Source organism: Rhinichthys klamathensis, unplaced genomic scaffold (genome assembly GCF_029890125.1).
Source record: "Rhinichthys klamathensis goyatoka isolate OS25496 unplaced genomic scaffold, OSU_Roscu_1.1 h1tg000242l_1, whole genome shotgun sequence".
NCBI lineage: Eukaryota > Metazoa > Chordata > Actinopteri > Cypriniformes > Leuciscidae > Rhinichthys > Rhinichthys klamathensis.
This window is the reverse complement of record NW_026606764.1, coordinates 2,035,471-2,062,376: the sequence shown is the minus strand read 5'-3', so window position 1 is coordinate 2,062,376 and position 26,906 is coordinate 2,035,471. Positions and strand designations below refer to the sequence as shown.

The following is a 26,906-nucleotide window of genomic DNA, read 5'->3' as shown; positions in this document are numbered from 1 at the left end:
GGAAACTGATGGAAACGTTTTTTTTCTAGGATTCTATGATGAATAGAAAGTTCAAAAGAACAGCATTATTTTGTAGAATATTATGTAACATTATAAATGCCTTCACTGTCACTTTTGATCAATTTAAGGCATCATTACTGAATGAAACTTAATTTCTTCTAAAAAAAAAATAGTTCATATGGTCCAAACAACCGTGGTAGTGATATTTTAAAACATTTGATTTTTCTTGGAGAGCACGAAGAAGATGATTAGAGAAACTCACAGTAACTGAAAAAAACTTCTCAAAATCATTCTAGTGCTGTATTAGACATTATTACCGGTATTTAATATCAATATTGAAAAATTGTGCTGTGATATATTTGTTTTCAGGATTCTTTGATGAATAGAAAGTTCAAAAGAGCAGCATTTATTTGAAATAAAAGTCTTTTGTAACATTTTAAATGACTTTACTAACACTTTTGATCAAGTTAATGCATCATTACTGAATAAAGTATTCATTTAATAAAAAAAAATATTTTGAATAGTAGTGTAGATTCAGTTAAATGATGTGATAATATGCATTTTTGATAATTCATTTACATATTAACAAGCAGTATCTCAATGGGAGTGCAGACACAGGATTCTCACATGATCCCCCCGATACATTCGGTCTAACAGCACAGCAACTTGGTGAAATCCAGCGGTTTAATTACTGTCGGTATAAACTGTGAACGGCCCTTCAGTTATAGCACCAAACAGCCCACTGTAATCTGCTCCACACTGTACTGTCTGCAGGTTTGTCTGTACCTGTCAAGCACGTCAGCTCTTTAAACCTTCTCAGTGTGAGCGCGTATGCAGTCTCCAGTGAACACTGGCCTGTAAGGATGTGCTGTCAGGCTGTTTTCAGACTTCTGACATATGTTTGTCCCTGAGCCAGACTGTAACTCTCTCTCTCTCACACACACCATGCTTCATATTCATGAAGTTCTGCTGTATAAACACAGGCTAAAAAATAAGAACAGCCTCAAAACGAGCAGCTTGTAGTAGATGGATGCTATTAGTTTCCCCAAGCAATTAGACTTGAAATATTCACCTGATGGACGACAAAAATGGACAGAAAAAAGAAATAAATAAAATCCTGTAGACCTAAGCCATAGAGAGAGAAAATTTCACAAGGACATTTCACAACCAGCTAGCAACCGCTCAGAGCACCCTAGCAACCACATAATGCAATGGAAAGAGACTTTTCTTCAGCAGAAGACTTCAATTCATAAAAAAATAACGGCGTTTTTTCAAAAAATGTCAATGTAAGGTCGGATAATGGCAATGAATTGTGGCAACAAGATGACCTAATTTTTTAGAGAGTTTTAGAGTAGAAGAATGCGATTGAGGCTACTTCAATAAACCGGATTTTGCAATGTATCGCGATGCTCACGCAAATAACAAATAAATCCTTTGGGCTCTCATTAACAGACTAATGGCTCTCTTTTGTCCATCTAAGCCATATTTAATCAATTTATTCATTAGCATGTGGATGTGCGAGCGAGCAGGGAGGAGGCCGGCCGCTGCACAAAGAGTCGCTTGATTTGTTCTGGACAGGTGGCCGAGCCGACCAGTGGCGGATGCCGCTCTCGCAGAGAGCCCGCCCACAATGGCACTAAAGACGATTATGCAAATGTAAGACCTTTCCCGGAGACTTTCCCAGGAAGGGGAGCGCGCGAGAGCGAGGGGGATTGGAGGAGCGCGCGCGTGAAAGGGGGGAGAGCTGCACTGCGGACGTCAGGCCGATTGTGTCTCAGCTGGTGAGAAGGATGAAAAAGGCTGTCTGAGGCTGTGCATTCCAGCGCTGCTCGAAGATGCATTTCCTAATGGCTGTGGCTGGTTTCTTGCAATCTCGCCGTGGTTAGCAGAACATGGAGATAAAGCCACATCCGACGTGCCTGATGAGTGTCGCCGAGAGATTATTTGCACGATAATTACAGTTGACAGACGAGTGTCACAATCATGCTGAGAATAACTAGATTAAAGTGAATAGAGGGAAATAATAAAACCTTTAATTACAGCCCAATGTGTCCGTGGGGAAAAGAGGGATGGTGGGAAGAGAGAGAAAGAGTGTAGTGAGCTTTTAAAGCATTACACGACGTTTTTGTTTCATTTTTGTTTAGTTTAATATGAAGTAGGCTACTACAATAACTGACGGAATTAAAAATATAACAGCATAGTCTTAGACAAAGTCTCTTTGTCTTTTGTTGTTTGATTAACATTAAGGACAGCAACAGATTTATTATGCTGCCGTCACATTAAAAGGTAACGAACGGATCCAATACACTGATACACAAGTTTTCTTTCTCAGACGTTTACGTTCACTTAAGACAAAGCTGACTGTGTTTACGAGGATATTTTTACATAAGTTTGGGTGTATTTAAGATGTAAAAGAACTCAATTCAGTATTCACACACAATATGAGAGGTGGCTTTCTGTTCAGCATGCGAGTAGTACCGAATTGAGTTCTCATTCTTGCACATTAAAGTGCGCACAAAGGAATTGATAAGCAGAATTGAAATGTTAATTATATATGAATTATGTAGATCAGATTCCCGACCTTAAGTACCCAATTCCAGAATTGAAATATATTTTTGATTCCCAACCTTAGTCATAGTATTGAGCATTAAAATAAGTCTTTAAATATCTGCATCTGTAATCAATGTGCAAGAAAAGGAATAAAACTAGGTGTTTTACAGCCACTATCGTGGTCATCTCAGCTGGAAACTGCAGTAAATTGTATGAATAGTTACGTTTTTGGAGTAAAATGCATGTAGAGCCCATCTCAAGTGCATTCGCACACACTCTCTTGTCTCACACACTCAGACAAACCAACTCTGTGGGATCTAATGCCTGCAAACACAACTATAATCCTGTATTTACCCTCAATATTTACATATGCACATGCAAATAATCTTCCTAAACCGCTCAATAAGTTTTTTCAACCCTCAATGATTTTTGGTTGGTGGCTAAGCAAGTCTAATATTGAGTTTGTTCATGCAATGCTCACTGCCACCATGCTAGTGGAGCTGGTATTGTTATGTTGTTAGGGTGGTTACAAACAGTCTGGGATAAGATAGTCAAAAGTTTAATTCTTTGCGACCTTCCTCCTCACACATGTGACTGACAATTAGCTACGAGTTCTGCCTACACACAGGGGGCTTATGATCTACATATTATAAATGCCAAAGGTTCAAAAGCCCGGTCTGCTCCTACTGGACATGCCAAAAATGGACCGGATTTCACATTCCCACTGGAAGTCCTCACAAATGAAGCCATTTAATTACATTGGCAGCACAGGTTGTGCAAATGCAACCAAATCTGTGGGAAAGATCTGGAGATGTATGGGAGGAACCGAGAAATAATGCAACTGTGAGACTGTGGGAGACTGAAAGGGGAAAATGAGAAATAGAGAAGACAACACTATTTGGCTATTGGTTAACATTGACAAATTATCATTATACATTAGCATTATCCATCATCTAGGCTACTAAATAATGATAACCAACTTGGCTGTAGAGTTCAACAGTGCACGCTCACTTTTTATACGGCGCTGGTTCCGGAAGTATTTGAAAACCGAACATAACTCCCATGAAGAACTGCGAACAGCATAATTGAATTTAAATGGTTAGTTAAGGTTTTAGGGTTAGTTAAATGGAAGCTCAAGCATGTTCGCTTGACGTGCGAGAACCAATGAGGTTCTTTCTCGTGTGTTATGCAGCACGTTTGAGCTTCCGCAAGAACCAATGAGGTTGGTTATCACACGTCAATTTCCTTACGGAGAAAAGGAATTTTTACTTCCGGAACCTTAGCATTAACCAATAATCTGTGTAGCCTAAATGACATCATCCGGAAAAGACCAAATTATTATTATCATATGATTGTTATATGATTATTATGATTTCAATTAAATATCAGTGTTGAAATGCTCATAATAAGATAATGTAGGACTGCACAATTTGAGGACAAAAAAACATTGTTCCTTAAAATGCGATTAATTTAAGTTCCAAGTTTGCTGTGGTGGTCTCTAGGGCTGCACATTTTGGCTGATTACAAAATTACTATTTAAAAAGAAATAAATAATTAAAAAAGAATATATTAAAAATAAAATTATATTTAAAAAAATAAATAAGTACTATTTTTTATTTTTTTATTTAATTTTACAGTAAGTAAAACTGAACCAAACACCCCCCCAAACCAAAATATGAGAAGTAATAGTGATGTTTGACTTATTAAACACCACTAATCAGTATGATATAGGTTACATGAGAACATTTGCCAGCTGTAGATCAGGTAAGGAGCTTTATACATGTGTTTAGAGACGTGTGTGCATATGTGTCAGGCATGTCTAATATATTGCGCTGCATGCTGTGAGTTCATGCGATATGTCAGGCAGAGTGAAGTCTATCTCTCTCTCTCGACCCCCCCTGCACTCACTCACTCTTCCAATCTCTCGCCCTTCATCCTGTCATCCTGTCTTTTCTCCGCATCAGGAGCCAGCAGCACACGGGCAACTCATTAGAGCCGAAGAACAGAGAGAAAGACAGAGAGTAGTGAAGAGAGAGTACGTTTCTCCATCTGTTATGCGCTATCCAGATACGCTCCAGTAGAAAAAGATCTAGTAATATCCATTTATTCTCCCTGCCTGCCCAAAGAGTCAAACAAGGTCAAAGCAATGCTCCAACCTTTAGTACACTTGAAGAGGAGAAAATGTAGCAATAACATTTTGTTTGGATCCTGCTAAAACGAAACGTAAGGCTGCTATTTTAGATTAAATTATGAATCACATTTGATACTTTGTCTAAGCAAAATGAAAATGCAAATGAAAATACTATGCCTTTTTCAAGACCATTAGGATTTGTTGCACTGTGACTTTTTCAAAGACAATTCAATAACAATGACTTCATTCCAATTTATTAGTAGTTAAACTATATTTATAAAATGGTTAGTTCCAATCCTTGATTCTGATTGGTCAATAGCGGTGTTATTCACGCTAAAACACTGCTATGACCGCTTCACCCATCGGTTCTGTGTATCACTACACAACACCCCTAGCAACCACTCTTAGCAACTTAAACACATGTTTGATCTCATTGATATTGTTCATTGAAGCTATAGTAGAGTATTGTGAGAGATCGAGTAAGCGATCGAGTAACCTGCATTTACAGTAGACTGGCATTTTCCTTCAGGTCAGTCATATATTCATAATAAAAAAAAATCAGTTTGAATGTCCGCTGTGATATCTTGTCCTTTTAACAGTTAAAGGGGTGGTATAATGCCCTTTTCACAAGATGTAAAATAAATCTCTGATGTCCCCAGAGTGTGTATGTGAAGATTTAGCTCAAAATACCCCACAGATATTTTTATAGCATGTTAAAATTGTCACTTTTTGAGGGTGAGAAAAAAACACACTGTTTTTGTGTCTGTCCCTTTAAATGCAAATGAGCAGCTGCTCCCGACACAGAGGGCGGAGCTTCAACAGCTTGAACTCACACAGACATGGACTGAAAATTTCAAAAACTTTTAGCCTTTTATGTTCAAACCGGAGTCAGAAAGATGGAGAGACTCAAGAAGAAGTGACAACATGTAGAATGCCACAGGACATTTCTGAATGGTTAGTTGATGAATTTATGTAGCTGATGTGGAGTTAACTATCTTGAAGTCATTGATTAGCATATTCTGTCATGATAATCTATAAATCGGGTTCCCGGGGGCGGGGTTTATGTAAATGTTGGGGTTGTTGATGTCACTAACCCGGGAGGAATGTCGCATAGTCCCTACCAGCCGTTTGTTGTAGTCCTTAAAAAGCAAATTTCTTTAAAAGGAAATATCTCCCTTTGCTTTGAACTTTGAGCGTTGTAACTTTGCAGATGTTGTTTATGCTCAAACAGCAACATTACACACTAACTAAAGTGAAATCATAATCAACCACCCCTTTAAGGGGTTTTCCGTGCCTATAGTCATCTGTCAGTTGCGTCTTCCATCTCCGTGATCACAAGTTGGAGTCCTTTCAATGTAAAAGTCTTCTCTACTGACTGACTCACTCATAAAGACAGTCTTTACCGCCATCTATTGGCGAAATAATGTATGTAACGTCTGTTGCTGTTTACAGTCAGGGACTATTTTTTCCAGCGGAAGGAAGGCTTTTAGTGATTTTACTTCATGAAAGTTGCATAGATACATATTTTTCGGCTTTAATATTTGCATTGTGTGGTAACCGTTTTACAAAAGCAATAAGGTACTCGAGGCTAGTGCTGTATCGTGAATAAGTCACGGCTGAAGGAGTTGCAGGCACGACGCGAACAACGCCCTTCAGCCGTGACTTAGGGCCCTTTCACACCTATCTTGTTTGGTCCGGATTTTCGGACTTTTCAGTTTGATCCGAATCAAAATTACAGGTGTGAAACCTCCCCCGGACCACGGTCTGGACCAAACAGATGAAATTTGGTCAGACGAAAAGAGGTAGTCTCGGTCCGGATCAAACTGAACAAAGGTTTGGTTCGTTTCTAGTGTAAAAGCATTTTCTGTATGGTTCGGACTTTCAGACCATTTTCAGGAAGTTCCGGTGGTTCTCGCAGGATTGCTTGCAGTCTTCTCCTTTCCTGCCGGCGACGATAACATGTTCGCACAACGAGGACGTTCATTTGGCGAATTTGAACTAGCCTCGAGTATAGTTGGTCCTGCAGGTAGTAATGCCGTAATAATAACAGTATAGTGGCAACGATATGCGTCTGTTCATTCATTCTTGTCAAAGTTTTTTTATTATTATTCTTGTCAAAGTTACCCGCCGAATTGACAACACGCTGACGTCAGACGCACGTCCGTTAACAAACCAGTCAATGTCAAGATGCAGCGACAGGACGCAAGTATGTCATGTAGAGTTCTTTAGTGCGCTCGCATAATTGCAATGTGAACCCAAACCAAAACTTACCGAATGTTTAAAATGTATCAAAACATGACCTTTGGTTCGGACCTTGGTGCGGACTTTCAGGTGTGAAAACGCCCTTCACGATACAGCACAGCCTCTCGTACCTTATTGCTTACATAAGAGCAGCACGATTCTGGATAACTTGAGAATCATGATTTTTTTAAATTAAAACAGAGATCACGATTCTCACACGTAGAAAATTAAACAAAATAGCATGTAATATACTAGGTTCTGACAAAATGTTAATTGCTGCAGTCTACTTAAAGGCACACTGTGGAACTTTTCAACCTTTATAATATATTACCAAATCCCATTGAGATGGTACATCGACTTACAATAGGTTGAATGACACGTCTGCCGTAGCTTGAAGGTGTCTGTATCGCTTTTCCTAGCACTATGTAACTTCGGGTTTCGGGTAGGAACCCGAGCACAAAAAGAACTACAAAATTCAACCGCTTTACGGCATACGTCACTTCCCCCACCACCCACAACTTCCTCAGATTCTGACGTGAGTGCTCAACTCACGTTTGATTGCCGTCTGTATGTTTTCGTCATGGCCGAACCAACAGCTACAAGGAAGGAGGCAAAGGTTTTGTCAGAGGACACTAAAAAAAAAGAAAAAGCATAGTGACAAATGAAAAGCCAGGACGAGGATCACCATTGGTCCAGCGTCCGCTCGCTGGCGTGAGCTACAGGAGGAGGAGGGGTGCCCGACCGACGCTTGCCTGCACGCAAATGCCGTTTCCAAGGTGACCCAGATAAATCATATATGTATTGTAGTATTTTCTGGTATTCCGGCCACAGCCGATGGTGTTATGAGTGTAATAAAATGCCCACAGCCCATTGTTCATTTCTACACACAAACACAGCCTGCCACAGTGCAGGGCTCGCACAAATAGTCGACTCATGTCAAATGTACATTAAATGTAGTGAACGTGCCCACGACTCAGTGCCCACAAACACTACACACAACATGTCCCACGGTTTCTGTAAAACGAAACCAACATACATAAGTTACAGTCAGCTCAGGCCGACGGTGTTTTTAGTGCAGTAAATGTGCCCGCCGTCCCGCGCCCACATTCACTCACAGACATGTTAGCACTAAGCCCCACGGGGCTCGCCCCGCTCGCTCTCTCTGAGCAGACTGCTATAAGGGAATCGAGCGCGGCAAGGCTGCCCGCCTCAAACACTGCAAGCACACACAATCTAAAGACACGGGAGGCTGACCCACTGTCTATGGGCTGACCGGTTGACTGTTTGTTGACTTTTGCGACAGTGCTGCGGAGGTTGTGGCCTGGCCGCTAGGGACGCTAGACGTGAAAGTTACAGGTCGAGCGCCACTAGTGGCCAAAAGTTCCGCGGTGTGCCTTTAAATATATTTAATTAACTTAAATTAATTATTTTCTTTAAATGAATGATTCAATGATACTTCATTACTGGATGAATCAGTGTTTTTGAATGAACCTATTGAATGATTCAATGACAAATACATTTTTAAGTCACTTGTCGCCACCTACTGGTGTAACAACGTAATTGGTACAATCTTTACTTGAAGTGTCAAGATACTTTCAAAAGGTGATTTACTCTAGTTTGATACCTACAGTAGACATCGCTGTTTACATCCGAACTAAACTTTTATCCCAGTACACAGAAATAATGATCCTGTGTGGTTGAAAAGACATGTGCTGCATCATATATACATGACAACTGCTCTCTCTCGGCAGCACTGTACACACAGTAGTGCTTGTTGTAATTAATTCAATTTATTATTAGTTATTATAATTGTGTCCGGATTAGGAATCAGGATGATTTTCATAATTGAATTACATGAAAATCTAGGTTAAACATTTTAATTATCATGAAAATTGCAAACCATCTTTAAATAAAATAGGCTTTAATTTCTTTATGCAAAACATAGAAAGTCAAATATGATCTGAATCCTCTTTAAGGTCAACATCAAATCTAAATTGACATCATTTCATATTATTCTAAAAATAAATCTCTTCCTCTTAAACAACTATACTTTTACTTTGTGCAAGAATTGTTATGTGTAATTTGACCTGAGTTTCTTATGTTAAAAATTCCAGGTAGAAGAAAAGGCATATAATGTTAGGGTAACACAGAAACACACACAGGTTCCTCGCTGTCTCTCTAGTCTACAGTGTGGACGTTTCTCTCCCAGTGGTGATGCAGAATGTCTTATCACAGTCGTGATGGTGGTCGAGTCAATCCGAGTGCTGGCTGAGCTCTACAGGACAGACTGACTTCAGCTCGAAAGCCACACCCCCTCTCTTCTTTAAGAAACAAGTGTTCCTCTGTTCAGCGGGCCTGGGCAATAAAACAATGTTTATTTGTGTGGACAGCTGCACAGCGCGGCGAGTTCATGTGTGAGCCGTGAGTAGGCCAGCATGCCAAGTGCGATAAAGGATAAAAGACTGGACTGAGTTTGAGAAACGCTTCATGAACCTGATCCTCAAGCTTACTTTCAGTCATTTGAAATGAAAACTGGTCTGTTCAAAGAAAAAGGCAATTAATTAGCCTATCAAACCTAACCAGTTTAGGAAAACAGATTGTAGTTTGTTTTGGTAGAATATGACTGACAGCATCACCATGGCAACATCACAACCATTTAGCAGAAATATCTATTAGGCTGTTGTCACTTTAAGACCTGACACATGGATCCATTATACTGTTACACAAGCGTTTTCTTACTAAACTGTTTACGTTCATTTAAAACATAACGGACAGCGTTTTAGAATACTCGCCCAGACTGGCATTTTGACATTATTTTGTCTGTATTTGACTGTTTAGGCGCAAAAAGCAGCAAAAATTAACTCAATGTGGCTACATGTGCACACACTTTGGGTGCGAGCACAAAATCTGCAGGAATAAGTACAATTATGCGCAAAACGCACAATCCCACGGCGAAATTCAAGCTCTGTAACACCAACAATATTCATCCAGAGCAAATTAAACGAGTGAGTGAGTGGAGGCGGGTTTGTGTGTCATTTTTTGTCGGAGAGATGAAAGAGCTGAGAAAGCGCAGCTGGTGTCTTGTATCTATTCTGTGGAAAATTAATATGGGAAGCGTTTCAGAAATTTCAGTATCGATACGCATCGAAAAATTGACAAAATTAATATTTTTGACAACACTTCATTGCATTTATTTAGTTTATTATTTCATATGCCTAGTCAAAAGACTACAATTGAAAAATGTATATAAATGTCAACCCACCAAAGTGGCTAGTAGGAGTGACTGTGTTACACGCCACTGCTGAAACCCACCCGCATTTGGCGGGTGTTAAAGGAGAACTCCGGCGCAAAATGAACCTTTGGTCTAATAAAACATTGGTACCTAGTCAACCGTTCTCTGAGATTTGTTTTCATGATAATCGAATGTAAAGAGTTTTATCTCTAAAAACTGTTTAGCGTATAACGCTAGTAATGGGGGCATATAATAAGTAAAAAGAAATCGCTAGTTTATACCACTAACAAGGCTCAAAATAGCCCCACACGAACACAGTAACATAATGAGGGTCCCTACATGCAAAACAAAGCATTGAGAACTTTGTAAGTGTACAGACCGTTTAATAAGAAGATAAAGATAAAGACAGTCCACTTCGTGTATACAGACAGGAGCCATCTTTGGAAAACAGTCTCGACTAATCAAACCACGAACGACGTGCTAAGTGAGCTGAACTGTATGAAGTTCAGTGAACTTCTGAACTGTATGAATGGCGTTCGTGGTTTGATTAGTCGAGACTGTTTTCCAAAGATGGCTCCTGTCTGTATACACGAAGTGGACTGTCTTTATCTTTATCTTCTTATTAAACGGTCTGTACACTTACAAAGTTCTCAATGCTTCGTTTTGCATGTAGGGACCCTCATTATGTTACTGTGTTAGTGTGGGGCGATTTTGAGCCTTGTTAGTGGTATAAACTAGCGATTTCTTTTTACTTAATAAATGCCCCCATTACTAGCATTATACGCTAAACAGTTTTTAGAGATACAACTCTTTACATTCGATTATCATGAAAACAAATCTCAGAGAACGGTTGACTAGGTACCAATGTTTTATTAGACCAAAGGTTCATTTTGCGCCGGAGTTCTCCTTTAATGTCAAGCCCTGGACGCATGTATTTCCCATACAAACGCACACACACATACAGTACAGAGACACACATGGAAACATACAATCGCACAGAAACGTTGTTAGCGCTGCCCTGTGGCTTCATCAATAAAATAAATTTGCAACTGAAAAGCTACATGACATTTCTCAGTATGGACGTTGTAATGTTGCGCTGCTGCCGAACACTGTTGTAAGCTGCACAGACTTAGCTAATGCACACATGCTTAACCATTAACCAATCTATCAATCTCGCTCTCATCAGTCTGCATATCTGTGTCTCAAGACTCTGTTGCTTGCTCTAAAATTACACTTCGGAATTAGCAATGGAGGCTTGCGATGAGATGCGCAAGACATTAGTCCTACACACAAATTTCTCCTTACATGTTCATTATGATCATTTTATCAAATGATCATAAATCACATACAATCCTATTAGCCTATTATTTAGGGTAAAAAAAAAAAGATTTGCTTGAAGAAGCTGGTGTTTTGAGTGGCTGAACGCCACTGCAGTAGACGCATCTTGCAATATTAAGGTTTATTTAATTGATCGTTCATTTAAATGAGGATCAATAATGGGATTTTGTGTAAATCGATAGCCCTACTGGTGTTAAGAAAATCCATATTGAGTATGTAATAGGTTTCCAAACACAATATAAGCTCAAAAGAGGTGCTTATTTTCAAAATGCACATAGTCTAGGCATACTATTTTAAGTGTAGCCTACTATGATTTTGCGATACACTTATCCGCAATTTTGCATATCATAGAGCTTGGATATTGTTTGAATTGCGATGAAGAAAAAAATGTTTTCAGGATTCGTCATTAGGCCAGTGGATTATGGGAAATGTCATTCAGTAAAACAGAAACGATTAAACTATTGAGGCATACGATACAATACAAGTTAAATATTTACAAGACCACAAAAACCTGCCTGCAAAATCATTAACTAGACAACAACTGATGTTATATGAAAAGCTCCGTTATGAAAGTCCATTATGAAATCTGCTAAGTCACACAAAGAAAGTTAAGCAAACATTTCTGAATGTTTGGGGTCAAAGTTCAAGTCCCTATGAACCTTATCTTCTAGAACACTCACAAGCAGAAGAGCTGTTTTTGTGCATTTCTGAAAAAAAAAAGCAGTTTTGAAATAAAGAAAACCCTTAAAGTGATCCAAGTTAATTATAACCTTAATCTACCAAACTGTTTGTCATAAAGCCCAAATACTCGCCCATGTGTCATACATCTGGTGCGTGTGTGTTTGCACGTCTTCATTATGACCATGTGCCATTTGCGTTTATAGCATTATAATGTGTGCAAGATGATCCAGTTAATTAAATGCTTAACAGCAATGTACATCTCTTTTTATTTGGAACTCGATGGCCATGCAAATACATTTACCGCAGTATAAACATTAAAGCCAGATCTTACAAGTTGATAGAGCTGTCACATCATGTGCACTATAATACTGTCTTATTAAGTGTTGTTGTGCACTAAATACTCTGAAATAGAGCCAAGATCATTTACACACATTACTTGGGACCACCGTACATACACACACAACACCATGTGCATGAGCACACAATATATGAGCTCCTAATCCAACGGTTAATAATCTCTGGCATATAATCTCAGGATCAGCGTGCATCCATTCACCTCTTTTGACGTAGCATTTGCGTGCCATCCGACAAATGTCATCCCTGTTTTTTTATGCCATGAATGCTGCATAAAATGACTCCTGTCTATCTAGTTTTATCTTGGAAGGAATTCTAGTTTAACACTTGTGCACACAGATAAAGCAAACTCTGAGCATACTTCAAACAGCATGACATTCAGAGGTCGACCAAGACCAGACACATTTCCTCAAGATTCTATTTTAGTTTACTTAAAAAGAACATTGCATTAAACTATAAAACATTCTGGAAATGCTTCAGCTTTAAGTGCAATACACTTTAGGAGAGACCAGAGTGCATGTCTTTTTGACAAAGCACTCTGATATTACAGGTGCAATAAAAAACAAAATCATTATCTTGGCTATAAAATCTGCCAGAATCATGTCTAATGTCAAAATGCATGATAAATGTAAAAACTGCGCTTGCGAAATATGAAATGACCTTAAAACCTAGTAATAAGAGCTGAACTCTGTAATCATTTCAAGGGCTGATCATCTGGGAACAAATCTTTGACCTTTGTCATGCTTCAACATGATGCATGTGTGCAAACCTCCACTATATCATGCAGTTTGTGGAACAAACTAACTAAAATTAAACCACAAGATAATATGATTGGTCACAATTTAGCATCCAACAAAACGCCAGAAATCATTTCAAAGCCTAAAGCCTCATTCAGACTGTCAAGCCCAAATCCGATTTTTGTGCATATCTGATTGGAATCTGATCAGATTTAGCAAGTATAGCAAAAATGTTTTTTTTTTTTTTTTTTAAATCAACGAAATGCTATTTTAAAGGTGCTCTATGTAACTTTTAGCGGCCTCTAGTGGTGATGTTTCAGATTGCAACCAAATTTTACAAGAGCGCTCGTGCTCGAACTCATAGACAATACCGTCTATTATGCAAATATCTCGGCGAATACTAGACGGATTCGGCGAGCACCGAGCTCGTTGGGACCATCTAGTCGAGCTGAAAAGAAGCATATAAGTTCCATAGTTTTTGGTGGTGTTTTCGCGGAGATATTAGCAGAAAACCATCGGGCGCGCTGCAAAATTGCGGAAGCCGGTGACGTCACGCGTATCTCTGGAACGCAAAGACCCAGAGAGCTCAAATTCGGGGGAGGAGGTCCCAGGGGAACCCTTGCCCGAACGCTAGAGTGGCGGGCCTCGGGGATGCCCCCTACCGGATCGCCGTTCGCTGGGACCCCCGATTTCGAACGGCTATAACTCGGGGAGCCGGGCGAGTTGGACCTCGGGGGTGGGCTCGTTCGAAAGGCCCCGTCCAGCACTACGAACGATTAGAGTCTTGGGAATATGGATCAAAGATTGACTGAGATATAAGCCGAAAAACGTGCGCCTTTAACCGGACGTAACTCCCTGACCGTCTACAATAGACTGTAGGCTATATAAGGAGAGAGGCTCGGGAGCGCGCATGCACGTCACATCCGTTGGATTTCGCGGTAAATCCGACCCGGAGACTTCACATAGAAATAGGAATACTGGCCTTCAGAGGTAGCCTTATAGCAAAACTCGACAAGTGGATCATTTTAATGTGTGATTACAACCCCTTCACACACAGGCAATAAAAAAAGGATTCATTTTAGTAGAAAAGTTACATAGAGCACCTTTTACCAATCCATTTTGAGCTCATTCATATGTGGTTTGAAATCCTATTCAATAAATGCATATAAATTAGCAATAAACCAGGGTGGGCGATGGACTTTCTATTGTTTTGATGGATCCCAAAAGAGCGTTTGCAATGGCTGTAGCGTGATATCAATAAATGCAACAGGGCTGTAATCAACACTCTAGAGACTTTGGTGAAAAGATGCACACAATCCCTCAAACATCATCATCATCAAGGAACACAAAGACCGTAGTCTCACCTGCGCGTAATCTCTCTCCAGAGTGCCCTTCTTCTGGCTGTAAGTTCTGTAATTAAAAAGAAAAACAGACAATTAAAGACCTTCAAACAGAATAGAATAAGTATTTTATATAGCTTACATATTTGAAGTCTATGGAATGCTGCATTGATGACGTATTTTTGTAGGCAAAAAGTTCGCATTTTAGCACGTCTTGCACTTCCATTGTTCTGGATCAAAATGATTGAAATAGAAGTTTTATTCTACAAAATTAAATACATCAGTAAAGCAGTCTTGAGATTTTTTTAAAAGCTTTTACTTGTCTTTAAAAAAACGGACGCTAACAAGTGGCTAAATGGAACTAGAGGTTGTCGGAGACATTATAAACATCACGCTGACAAGGTAAACACATCTACTCAATAGTTCGCTTTAATAGTCTCGTTGTGTTTGTAATCACGCTCTTGCAAACTATTCAAAATCAGGCTTTCAGGGGAAATGTTTTTAAATAAAGACTGAAGTTGTCAGAAGCTTAAAGTGGTGACGAAGTCATGCAACCGTGGCGTAGTTCAGTTATATGCTGACTGTACTTAGGCTTCAAAATTCACTAGTTAGTTTGTGAAGAATATTGTCATAAATGAACAAAATGTGTAAGAATCGTGAAGAGTTCATTTTTTGCAATAATTCAAAAGGTATTCTTTTTGAAGAAGGAACCAGTGTGATACTAATTTATGGTTTGGCCTACAAAAATAAGTCATCACCGCAGCACTCTATTGCAAAAGGTGATTGCTTTCATTTGCATAAAGAAAAACAGAATATTTAATGAAGGTGTTCATTTAATTCCACAGTATATTGTGGAGCATTACTCTCATCCTTGAAACACTGTTTAGCTATTATTGCTTATTATATTAACTAGCATTAAGTTAAACATGTAGGGCCTAGATGACATCACCTGAAAAAATAAAGCTGTTTGCAAGTTATTACAGATTGATTAAAGCTAACAAAACATTTTTTCTTAGAATAAATGTACAGACTGTGAGAGAATGATTTTTCCAAGCTATAAACAAAACAGACTATTTCAGTCTTTCTACTTCAAAATGTCATGTTAAATTCAACGTGTTACTTGTGTTTTTTTGTGTGAAATTTAATAGCAATTTAATGAAACTAGCAAGAGTGTAAATTATTTCCAAATAAACCCTAGACCAATTTTTCTGAATAACATTCACAATCAGACCAGGACCAATCAGAATATGAATAAAGAATGTAAACAGGGTCGGTGTTGGTTTCATGCTGAATTTAAATCCTAACGTAAGGTCACAGGGATCCCAGTTGTGATTTTCAAAGCTCAAACTCTCTGAGCAGCAAGAGTTATTCATCATTCTCACACATCAGACTGTGAGTTGGCTGTGGAGATGGTGTTTTTAACATTCTTCCTGGTATGACTGCTTTGGTTTCCGAGCCAGAGGGAAGGAGGCATCCAGACAGATGATGGTTTGAGCAATGCATCCATCTCCCTTCACTTCCATTGTCCTTGCACTGCATTACAAATGAGTACAGTCTGAGTCAGTCTGAGTCAAGCTGACAAAAAAAACATCAAGTTACTGTTTTGCTTTTCCTCGCTCTACTGACTCCAATTCCTTTTCCCATTATTACATCCCATGATTTCAATTTCAAATCATTTAAACTCATTGCTTGCGTGTCTGAAAATGCTGGAGGAATGTCACAGCGGGTTCGGTCTTATCCTATGGGGGCCGGTTTGTGTTTATGGGATTAGTGCGTGTGCGTATGTGGACTCGGCGACATTGCTTTTATGCAAGACAGGAATTTCCGCACCTCCCCCTCCCCGCAGAAATACTTCCAAAGGAAACCAAACTACAGGACCCCTCTGTGGCCCAGACCCAGCGTCCTATCAAAACAGGGCGAGATGCTTACATAGCGCCATAGTTTATGGGGGAAGAGGTTTTGTGTGGTATGTCACACATGCTTGCTCATCACTTTTCACTTTTTCCGAGGGGTCTACTGGCCAGCGAACACACAATTCATCCTAGTTCATGGCTGCTGTAAAAGCTTCTTTGAAGACACCGGTATCTGCTGCACATCTGCACTGCATCCCAATTCACTATACAAAAAGTCAATATCAATGCCAAGGAAATTCCAATTTTGATATCACAGCAATATTTAAATTGTTCACCCAAAAGTTTAAATTCGGTCATCATTTAGCTACACACAAGTTGTTCCAAACCTGTAGGAATTTCTTTCTTCTAATGAACACAAAAATAAGATATTTTGAAGAAAATGGGTAACCGAACAGTTGATCGGCCCCATTGAGTTCCATATGGAAAAAAAATAATACTATGGAATTCAATGGGGTCTACCGATATTCTTCAAAATATCTTCTCCTGAAAAGGGCAATGTGCTGTTCTGATTGGTCGGATGGACCAGTGTGTTTGGTGATTGGTCAACCGCTTTGAGCATGTTTCCTCAAGAAACCTCAAGAATACAATTGAGGCATTTCAGGGAGTTCAGAAACAGTGATTAATGATATAGAGAATAACTCCCTTTGGAATGGACTTTAATATTAATATACACATTAACACAAAGTGTAGCCTTTAAGTATTTCTTTATAAAGTCACATTTTAAACAATATGCCATATGTGCCTCAAGAAAAAAATACCCGAAATTGTATTTCACTAAGTATGCATTCATGCAAGAAGATGCATTTTTATGACATTCCAAATACTGCCAAATATGTACTTAGTTACAAGTATGTACTTTCCAATCGACAGTGAAAAATATTTTTACTGCACAGCAGATATATGTGAATAGGGATGCAGCGTCTTAATCAGCTCCCTTGTTCGCAAATGCACTGCCCAGGCAGTCAACCATTTCTAGGGCTGTCCCAGTGTCAAAATCCTTTCAGCACACTGACACATTCGCTTCCTAGAAATTTTCAGAATGCACTGGAAAAAACAACAGAAATGTCTTCATAAGTCCCACAAGCTGTCAGAGAAATAGAGCAAGTGTGCATACAGTATATTGTGAAGCCTTATTTTTTTGTCTTTAAAAATAGATTGTGTCTTTAATGCATGAAAACTTACGTAATTAGAGTTCGAAGAAGATTAAAGACTTTATTTACATTAATTTACGCATGCTGGCTGGGCGATCAAACGATAACAATAATTATTGCAATATAATTTTCCTCTTTAAAATTATAACAAAAGTTTGCTAAATCTTCGATATACTCTTTATGCACTATGCAAATAATCCTGCAAACACTTGTTGCAGACCATCACACAGGCACCAGTACCAATTTGCCTAACTGATAAGCGCTGCTATTTCTGTTGCTTATGAGAAACATTAAATGGCAAATGCGTCAAAAAGTGTAACGAAACAGAGCTACTCATTTGAACCACGCCACACAGATCATTCATCAGCTCGGCTCAGGGGGAAATGCATTTACTCGCTGTCCGTCTCAATCACGCGACCACTAAACAGCGCTGTCAGATGCAGTGAAAAGCGTTTGAGTTTGGCGCAGAGTTCTCCCATATGAACAAATCATATGCCTCATGATTTAAACCAGCTTAAAGCCAAATGAAACAGCACTGACATTCTCACAACTCGCGGAAAACAAGAGAAACATTGTGCCACAATGATACAGTTAGAAGGCTTTTCAATCCACAAATCACAAACATTTACCATGGATTTACTGTAGTAACACAAACTGTAACAATGGAAACAAACTGCAAATGTGGGATATTCATATAATAAATGTAAAGGAGTAATGGAATATAATTACAGAATTGTTTGTTATTAAGCTATTGCCGTTCTTGTGCATTTGTATTGTACTAAATGTCTTTTTGCTACTGTTTTTCATAACAAATACTGATCTGATCCGTGACTCAAATACTGATGCAAATTTACATCTGCATCAAGCAACTGTGAAATGTGCATTTCTAAGAGACAAAACATGTCATATTAATTTGTGAAATGTTCACCTGTTTGGCAAGTGTTTGTCATGTTCTGATGATAAAAGAAGTCTGATGATAAAACCACAATTAACTGTCAGGTTTTCTTTCACTCTGGAGCAAAGATCTGCCTTTAAACTTGAAAGAAATAAAGATTTGACATTTATCGTGAAAATTATCCATATTGACTGATATGATATTGTGCTATTTTTTTGGTCTTTTCACCCAGCCCTAATGCATGCTCTAAAATGCTTCAAAATACCTATTAATCAATTGAATGCCATTTTGCATGTGCATCATCTGTTTGGGTGAAATAAAACAAGGGAAGGACAAGTGCGTATTCTTAAAACAGCACTATACTGTACTTTATGCTCAATGCATGAAGTGTTTCAATGCATTTCATAGCATAGAGAACTAGAGAACAGAACGATAGACATCCCAGGAGTGTGTGGTCAAGGGGAGGGCTATGAAAATGAAAATCATCTAGCTTTATAGGGATGACGTGCACCTGGTGCTAATTGCATTGCCTTAAAGTCCCCATCACACTTCTCCTGGGGTGAAACTGGTTTCGTGAGAGCATTCACAGGGTGACCTTGAGGTCCAGTACAGCGAGACACAGCCAGGCCTGATGTCTGCCAGATCCCCTAGACTGGAACAACCTTCTACATGCCACAGAACTTTCCCTCACTCCTTGAACAGCAAGGACACATGCCAAACTATCAGGACATTTGTTCGTTTTGATGAACTGTACCATTTTTTCTGAAATAAAAGCACCCGAGAGCTATCTCTCTGCTAACTGTAAATGTGTTTATTATAAGAAAAGGAGACGCATTTAGCCTGTCGATATCTAGACAAGTAGGATATATAAATGGAAATGCACATCAGATCACAGATATACACACACACAGTGACAGACAGAGACACGTACGCACAACCACACACACATCTGTGAAGAGCAGGTGTTACAACACATCCTCTTTCTGCTGCACGAACACCCTTTGTTGTAAAAAATTAAGTCAACAAATTCATCTTTTACTGCTTCATCATAATCCTCCCCACATACATATCGTCTGACTAAATGCCTATTCACCATTCTGCATGAATTATTGTCACAAAGCTGCATTATAATGGACTCTTTTAGACTCCAGGACGATGAACCTTTCTTAGATTCCAATGAAAAATGATCACATTTGGTGTGAACAATTTTGAAACCAATATCTTTTGGCAATTTTCATTGACAAATAACATTCCATTTCATCTTTAATTCCACAACACACTGCAAGACGACTTTGAATGGATGTAATGTTAAACCCACTTAGACTAGAATGCAAAAGAAAATATATAAATAATATGTTTATATATTTGCATTAAAGGTCATGAAATGGATTTTTAAAAATCATTTTAAATTAGTTCCTTGAAGTTCACTTATTGTTATAGTATTAAGTTTTTCCCACAAAAAAAAAAAAACAACCAAACGGTATCGACATCCACTTTCTATTGCATGAGAGTACGCGTTTTGAAAACATTTTCCATATAAAACCGTCATTTACAGAAATGCATTATGAAATAATTTACTTTTGGTTTGTGATGCAGCTGCTGTCAGATCCAAAACAGTTGGCTGCTTCATCATTCATCAAAAATAGAACTCTCTATTACACTGTGCCTCGTTTACAATATAAAATGCTCCGAACAAACATAATCCGCCGACGCGATCCGGGACAACATTAAAAAAATCCATCCACTTATTTCCAACGCTAGGATCCTTCTGATGTCGGTACAGAGACGCAAACGAGCTGTTTAAACGATGCGTCTAAGCGAACGTTCTTCCACTCTTCCATTTGTCCTGTTGTCAACAGACTCAAACACGTGGAGTATGTCAGAAACTGAACATGCATCTGTATACAGTATTCAGTGTAGACAGCATCAGTGATTATAATGGCTTCTATTTGCTTTTGGCGACACTCACATCCAGTGTAGCCAAACGTCCGACGCTAAGCAACTGCATGCCAGTGGGCGGGGCTTATAGTGTGATGATGTATAACTATTCGTCGTTGTCTTGCTCTAAAGGCAGTCAAATGCAAATGTACTTGCCTGTGTGACGTCACAGATGCTGCAAAAAAACTTTTGGAGCTTGATTAAATAAAAGCTTTGTTTATTATGAGGTGGATGTTTTAAAGGGGTCATATAATGGTACATGCACTTTTACAAGTTGATTGAACTGAAATGTGTGTTGGCAGTGCCTGTACACAACCATCATATAATGATAAAAATCCATCCAGTGTTTTTTTTTTTTATCTCCTTATACGTTTTCCCCTGCCTCAAAGTGAGCCGTTCGATTTTGTGACGTCACTTAATCGGACGCCCCTCCCACGATTGTTGATTGACAGCAGGGTTTCAACACAGACCCACCCCGAGCGAGCTGTCATCATAGTCCGTCATTGTTGATACGCTGGAGCAGAATGGTGCCTAAGCGATTGTGGTGTTCTGTTCTTGGGTGTAATAACGAACACAGCAGTCATTTTAATGTTCCTAAATCCGAACCGCTGAAGACGCAGTGGCTGAGTTTTGTTTTCGAAGGGAATATTCCCCATGAGCAACGTCAATGCTTTCATGTTTGCGCGAATCATTTCTCACCAGACTGCTTTATAAACGAGGGTCAGTATAAAGCTGGTTTTGCTAAGAAGCTGCTCATGAAAAAATAATCGGTACCATCTATTCGTGTTCCTGCTGCACCTCCAGAAGTGAGTGTAAAGTTTTATTAATCTTTATATTAATCTTTGCAAATCGCGAAAAAAAGTTGTTCATGACCATTAACTGTAACATCAATCTGTCAACGAACTAACCTATACATCAGTTACGCATAGTGTTCGTATCTCACTACTCTACCCTGCCAGTACATACAAAAATAGATTAAAGTGACATTACGTTAACCAATCATTCAGCAACGTTCTGTTCGAGCCTTATTTGTCGAACTTCTTCGGGCCGTCATCTTGTTCCAGATGTGTCCGCAGAGACTCTCGCTGCCATTCTTGTTCCAAAATACACCCTCAACTGTTGTCAAGGCAACACTCCACGTGTGTTGTCAAAACGCCCGCGGAACAGAGGGGCGGAGTGAGAAAAGCTCATTATCATTTAAAGGCATATGCACTGAAACGGCGTGCTGAAAACAGAGCTGTTTTTGACCAGGTAAAATTAGTTTTCTTACAATACTAATGAGAATTTTTAATAAAAGTATATCACAAACTTTTCATTTAGACCCTAAACATTCATATTAACTTGTATAAAAATGGCATTATATGACCCCTTTAAGCTATGAAACTTGCATGATGTACAAAGACTTCTTACGTGTCAAAAGATTAGGGCAAATTTGATTTCTCATATCATGAGCCCTTTAATATAGTTATATAAATAAATATAAACATAAAAAATACCAACATTTACATATAAACAAACGCTATTGGCAATGAATGAACATGGTGTGTTAATGTTTACTATTAATAACTGTCTTTTTATACACTTTGGACAGGATACTTAAGGTGACATCCCCAACTACAGAGTGGTAACAGAAGGCGGCATCTTGTGTCAAAGGGTTAACAGACTCCGTGTGTGGGGTAAGAGCTGGTTGCTATAAGGCAGGAAGTACGATCCACAAGAAGCTGTTGCATTCAGACAGTGGAGCATGTGAACTCCAGATGTTAAACTCTTTGCCACGACTGACCTACATAGGAAACAGCATAGCAAGGGTCAGAGGTCACTTGGCCTGAGGTCACGTCTACTAATTTGTCTCCTCTGTGAGCTACGCAGCCAAACGTGGTGTACACCAGTGTTCAAAGGTTTGGGTCAATGAGATTTTGATTTTCAGCAAGTATGCATTAAACTGATCAAAAGTGACAGTAAAGTAATTTATAATCCAACAAAATATTTCCATTTCAAATAAATGCTGTTCTATCTATGAATAGAAATTGATTTTTGAAGTATCACGTGCAACTGATGACTTGAGTAATGATGCTGAAAATTCAGCTTTTCCATCACATAAATTACATCTTAAAATATATTCAAGTACAAAACTGTTACTTTAAATTGCAATTAATATTTCACATTATTACGGTTTTTAATGTATTTTTTCTACAAATAGCCTAAATGCAGCCTTGGTGAGCATAGGCATATTTTTTTTGACTGCCAGTGTACACATGGTTAATTTGCATTTTTGCACATTACTGCATAACACTTTTGCAAAAATAGTATATAGTACAGCATTCTGAACATACATTTACAAATATAATAAGAAACAAAGAGAATGGGGACGGAAGAGGAGACATCCACAGGAAGAGGAAATGGGTTAAGATACGAGTCTAAGTCAATAATTACAGCAAACCTCAGAGTGGCTAATTACAAAGCAGCATCTCAGCCTGAGGAGCCATGGATGTCTGACGACAGTTCTTCCTCTGGGACCAACAGGTCGGAGCGTCTGTCTAAAGCTGGGAAAAACCCAGCAGTGTCCTTGGAAACCCCTTTCAGTCCGCCAGGATTGAACGGCAGTTAAATGATTAAATCGATGATTGCAATTAGAAGGTGAATATTATGAGCTAATTTGATTATTATATCTTGAAAACAATAACGATTCCTTAACGATTCCTCTTGGAAGCATTGCTGTTGCTGTTACTCAGTTCAACAAACCCCTAATTCAAAGTATTAAAGGGATACTCCACTTTTTTTTGGAAATAGGCTCATTTTACAACTCCCCCAGAGTTAAACTGTTGAGTTGTACCGTTTTTGAATCCATTCAGCCGATCTCCGGTTCTGGCGGTACCACTTTTAGCATAGCTTAGCATACATCATTGAAGTGGACAAGACTATTAGCATTTCTAAAAAAAAAATGACCAAAGAGTTTCGATATTTTTCCTATTTAAAACTTGACTCTTCTGTAGTTACATCGTGCACTAAGACCGACGGAAAATGTAAAGTTGCGATTTCCTAGGCTGATATGGCTAGGAACTATACTCTCATTCCTGCGTAGTAATCAAGAAACTTCACTGCCGTACCATGAGAGCAGCAGGTGTAATGATATGACGCAGCGCCTGAAAATAGGCCACCTTCCGTCAACACAACGGAACTATTTTCAGGCGCTGCGTCATATCATTACGCCTGCTGCTCTCATGGTACGGCAGTAAAGTTTCTTGATTACTACGCAGGAATGAGAGTATAGTTCCTAGCCATATCAGCCTAGGAAATCGCAACTTTACATTTTCCGTCGGTCTTAGTGCACGATGTAACTACAGAAGAGTCAAGTTTTAAATAGGAAAAATATCGAAACTCTTTGGTCATTTTTTTTTTAGAAATGCTAATGGTCTTGTCCACTTCAATGATGTATGCTAAGCTATGCTAAAAGTGGTACCGCCAGAACCGGAGATCGGCTGAATGGATTCAAAAACGGTAAAACTCAACAGTTTAACTCTGGGGGAGTTGTAAAATGAGCCTATTTCCAAAAAAAGTGGAGTATCCCTTTAACCAACCAACTTGAACACCTAAACTGCACAGCAACACTTTCAGAAAAGGGGAGAAAAAAAGTTGATTGTAATGTTGATGACTTATAAAAGAAGCATTCAGACGCACAAGTGTTGCATTTACTGCGAGCAGAACACTGGTGGGCAGAATGGCACTTTCAGCAGAGGTTGTTTAGTGTGGATACACACAAGGCAGACCTGTGGAATTTGAATGCTTAGAGTCAAGCTGTAAAAGCAGGAATCTCCTAGAAAACTACAAACGCACACAGATGCAGCCGAGGTCTTTTATCTTATAGGTTGTAAGATCGCGAACTGAGATGAGTGACAGTTTTTTAGAGATTGTAAAGTGAGTGCTCTTTCGCCCTTTCCAAGCTACATAGCTATAAACCATTGAATAAAAGTTTTGTTTTTCATGCTGATAAAAGGGCCGACGGCCAATTACACAGTGCAAAGTTTTGGAAGTGACATTTTCATATAAAAGCAAGATTTGCTCTCGAAATTGCAATTGACAGTGATACTAACACGTGATAAAAATATGGAATGTCAAAATAGATACGTGCAATGTAAATGCAGACTAATAGGAATTAAAAAAATATATTGATAGGAATAATTTCTTACAATTATTTGTAAAAGTAATGACTTGTTAAAGGGGTCATATAATGCCATTTTTGTACAAGCTAATATGATTCTTTAGGGTCTAAATTAAAAGTTTGTAATATACTTTAATTAAAAATTCTCATTAGTATTGTAAGAAACACTTATTTTATTTGGTCAAAAACAGCTCTGTTTTCAGCATGCCGTTTCAGTGCATATGCCTTTAAATGATAATGAGCTTTGCTCACCCCGCCTCTGTTCTGTGTGTACACCGTTTGTAACACAATAACACAATAACCATAATGCGTTGTTCAGTATAAACGTGGGATTATGAATTATATTGAGAACATCATACATAGAAAACATGCCGTAATGTACCCTAAGTGTAAACCTTAGACGCATTCATTGTGAAGTGTGCAGCTAGCGATTTGCAAAGATTAATATATTAATATAAAGTTTAATAAAATGTTACACTCACTTCAGTTGTTCTAGAGGTTCAGCAGGAACACGAATATCTGGTACCGATCCTTTTTTCATGAGCAGCTTCTTAGCAAAACCAGCTCATACTGACCCTCGTTTATAAAGCAGTCTGGTGAGAAATGAACCTTCGAAAACAAACTCAGCCACTGCGTCTTCAGCGGTTCGGATTTAGGAACATTAAAATGACTGCTGTGTTCGTTATTACACCCAAGAACAGAACACCACAATCGCTTAGACGCCATTCTGCTCATAGACAGTGCTCCAGCATATCAACAATGACCGCGCCGGTCCGCGCAGACTATGATTGACAGCTCGCTCGCTCGCTCACGAGCGAGGGCGGGTCTGTGTTGAAACGATGCTGTCAATCAACAATCGTGGGAGGGGCTTCCGAGCGTGTGACGTCACAAAATCAAACGGCTCAATTTGAGGCAGGGGAAAACATATAAGGAGATTAAAACAAAAACACTGGATGGATTTTTATCATTTTATGATGGTTGTGTACAGGCACTGCCAACACACATTTCAGTACAATCAACTTGTAAAAGTGCATGTATATGAGCCCTTTAATAATCTTAAATGTCTCCCTGTACAATGATATTCTTGTTATGGTAAAGCCGCTGCTACACACCGACATTCTTCCGACCAGATTCGGTCACTCTTAACACACCTCACACCACAGAAAAATCTGATAAAATAATCTGTAGAACCATCATGATCATAGGGACTTGGATTGTCGGAAGGGGAGAAATCGGTCCAAAATTGCCTTGAATATCTTGTAGTGTGTGCCCAGCTTTAGTTATATTACTCTTGACAGACACGCAGAGATAGCAATGTGGCTATTTGATTAGAGACCATGCTGTGCTCATTTCATTCGTGTATCATAGTACAAGGTTTAAATAATTTAATAATTTAATTTAATTATATCAAATAGTAGAAAATGTGTATGACGTAGTATTTAGTTGATATTACTCTTGCTAAGCTCTGATTTCTGAGAGATGCACAGAGACGGCAACGCTGCTATTTGATAAGTGCTCATTTCATTTGTAGATTTTATACTCATTCACTTCACACACTCATTATTGTGTAGTGATTTTAGAGTTTTATGTATAATATCGAGCTATGCTATCCAGCAAACAGTGTCAGGCAAATTTTTTTTCTTTCTATTATTCAGTACAATTTGTTATTAATTTTGAAGCCATTATCCATGCCTTTACAAATAAGGTATTCGGATTCTGGCACATAGTTGGAAGCACAGCATTGTCCAAAATGTATTGGTATGCGGAAACATTAAGAATTCCCTTCACTGGAATTATGGGGTCCAGCCCAACCCGTGAAAAACAGCCCCGTACCATTATCCCGCCTCCACCAGTCCAAACGTTACAGTTGGCCCAATGAATTCAGGCAGGTAATGCTCTCCTGGCATCTGCCAAACCAAACCAACCAACCCATTCCATGAATCTCCCGGCGCACAGTTTTTGTGCTGATAACAATGCCAGTGAAAGTTTGGAACTCTTCAGCTATGGAATCAGCAGAGCGTTGGCGACTTTTCCACACCATGCGCCTCAGCTCCACTCATTTAGCCCGCTCTGTAACTTTGCATGGTCTTCTGTTTCGTGGCTGAGTTGCTGCGGTTCCTAAATACTTCCACATTCAAATACTAGCACTTACAGTTGGCCGTGGCATATCTAGCAGGGATGAAATTTGCACATTTCATCTGTGACTCAATTTCATTTTGAGCTGACTTATTGCAAAGGTGGCATCC

At 38.9% G+C, this 26,906-nt stretch overlaps 1 protein-coding gene across 1 annotated transcript in view; it reads right to left on the bottom strand.

Moving 5' to 3' along the window:
* Positions 1 to 26,906, bottom strand: part of LOC130100433 (F-BAR and double SH3 domains protein 2) — a 106,044-nt gene that overhangs the window by 62,245 nt on the left and 16,893 nt on the right. Inside the window, 1 exon segment of the mRNA XM_056265897.1 lies at positions 14,629 to 14,674. Within this exon segment, the coding sequence (XP_056121872.1) occupies positions 14,629 to 14,674 (46 nt within the window).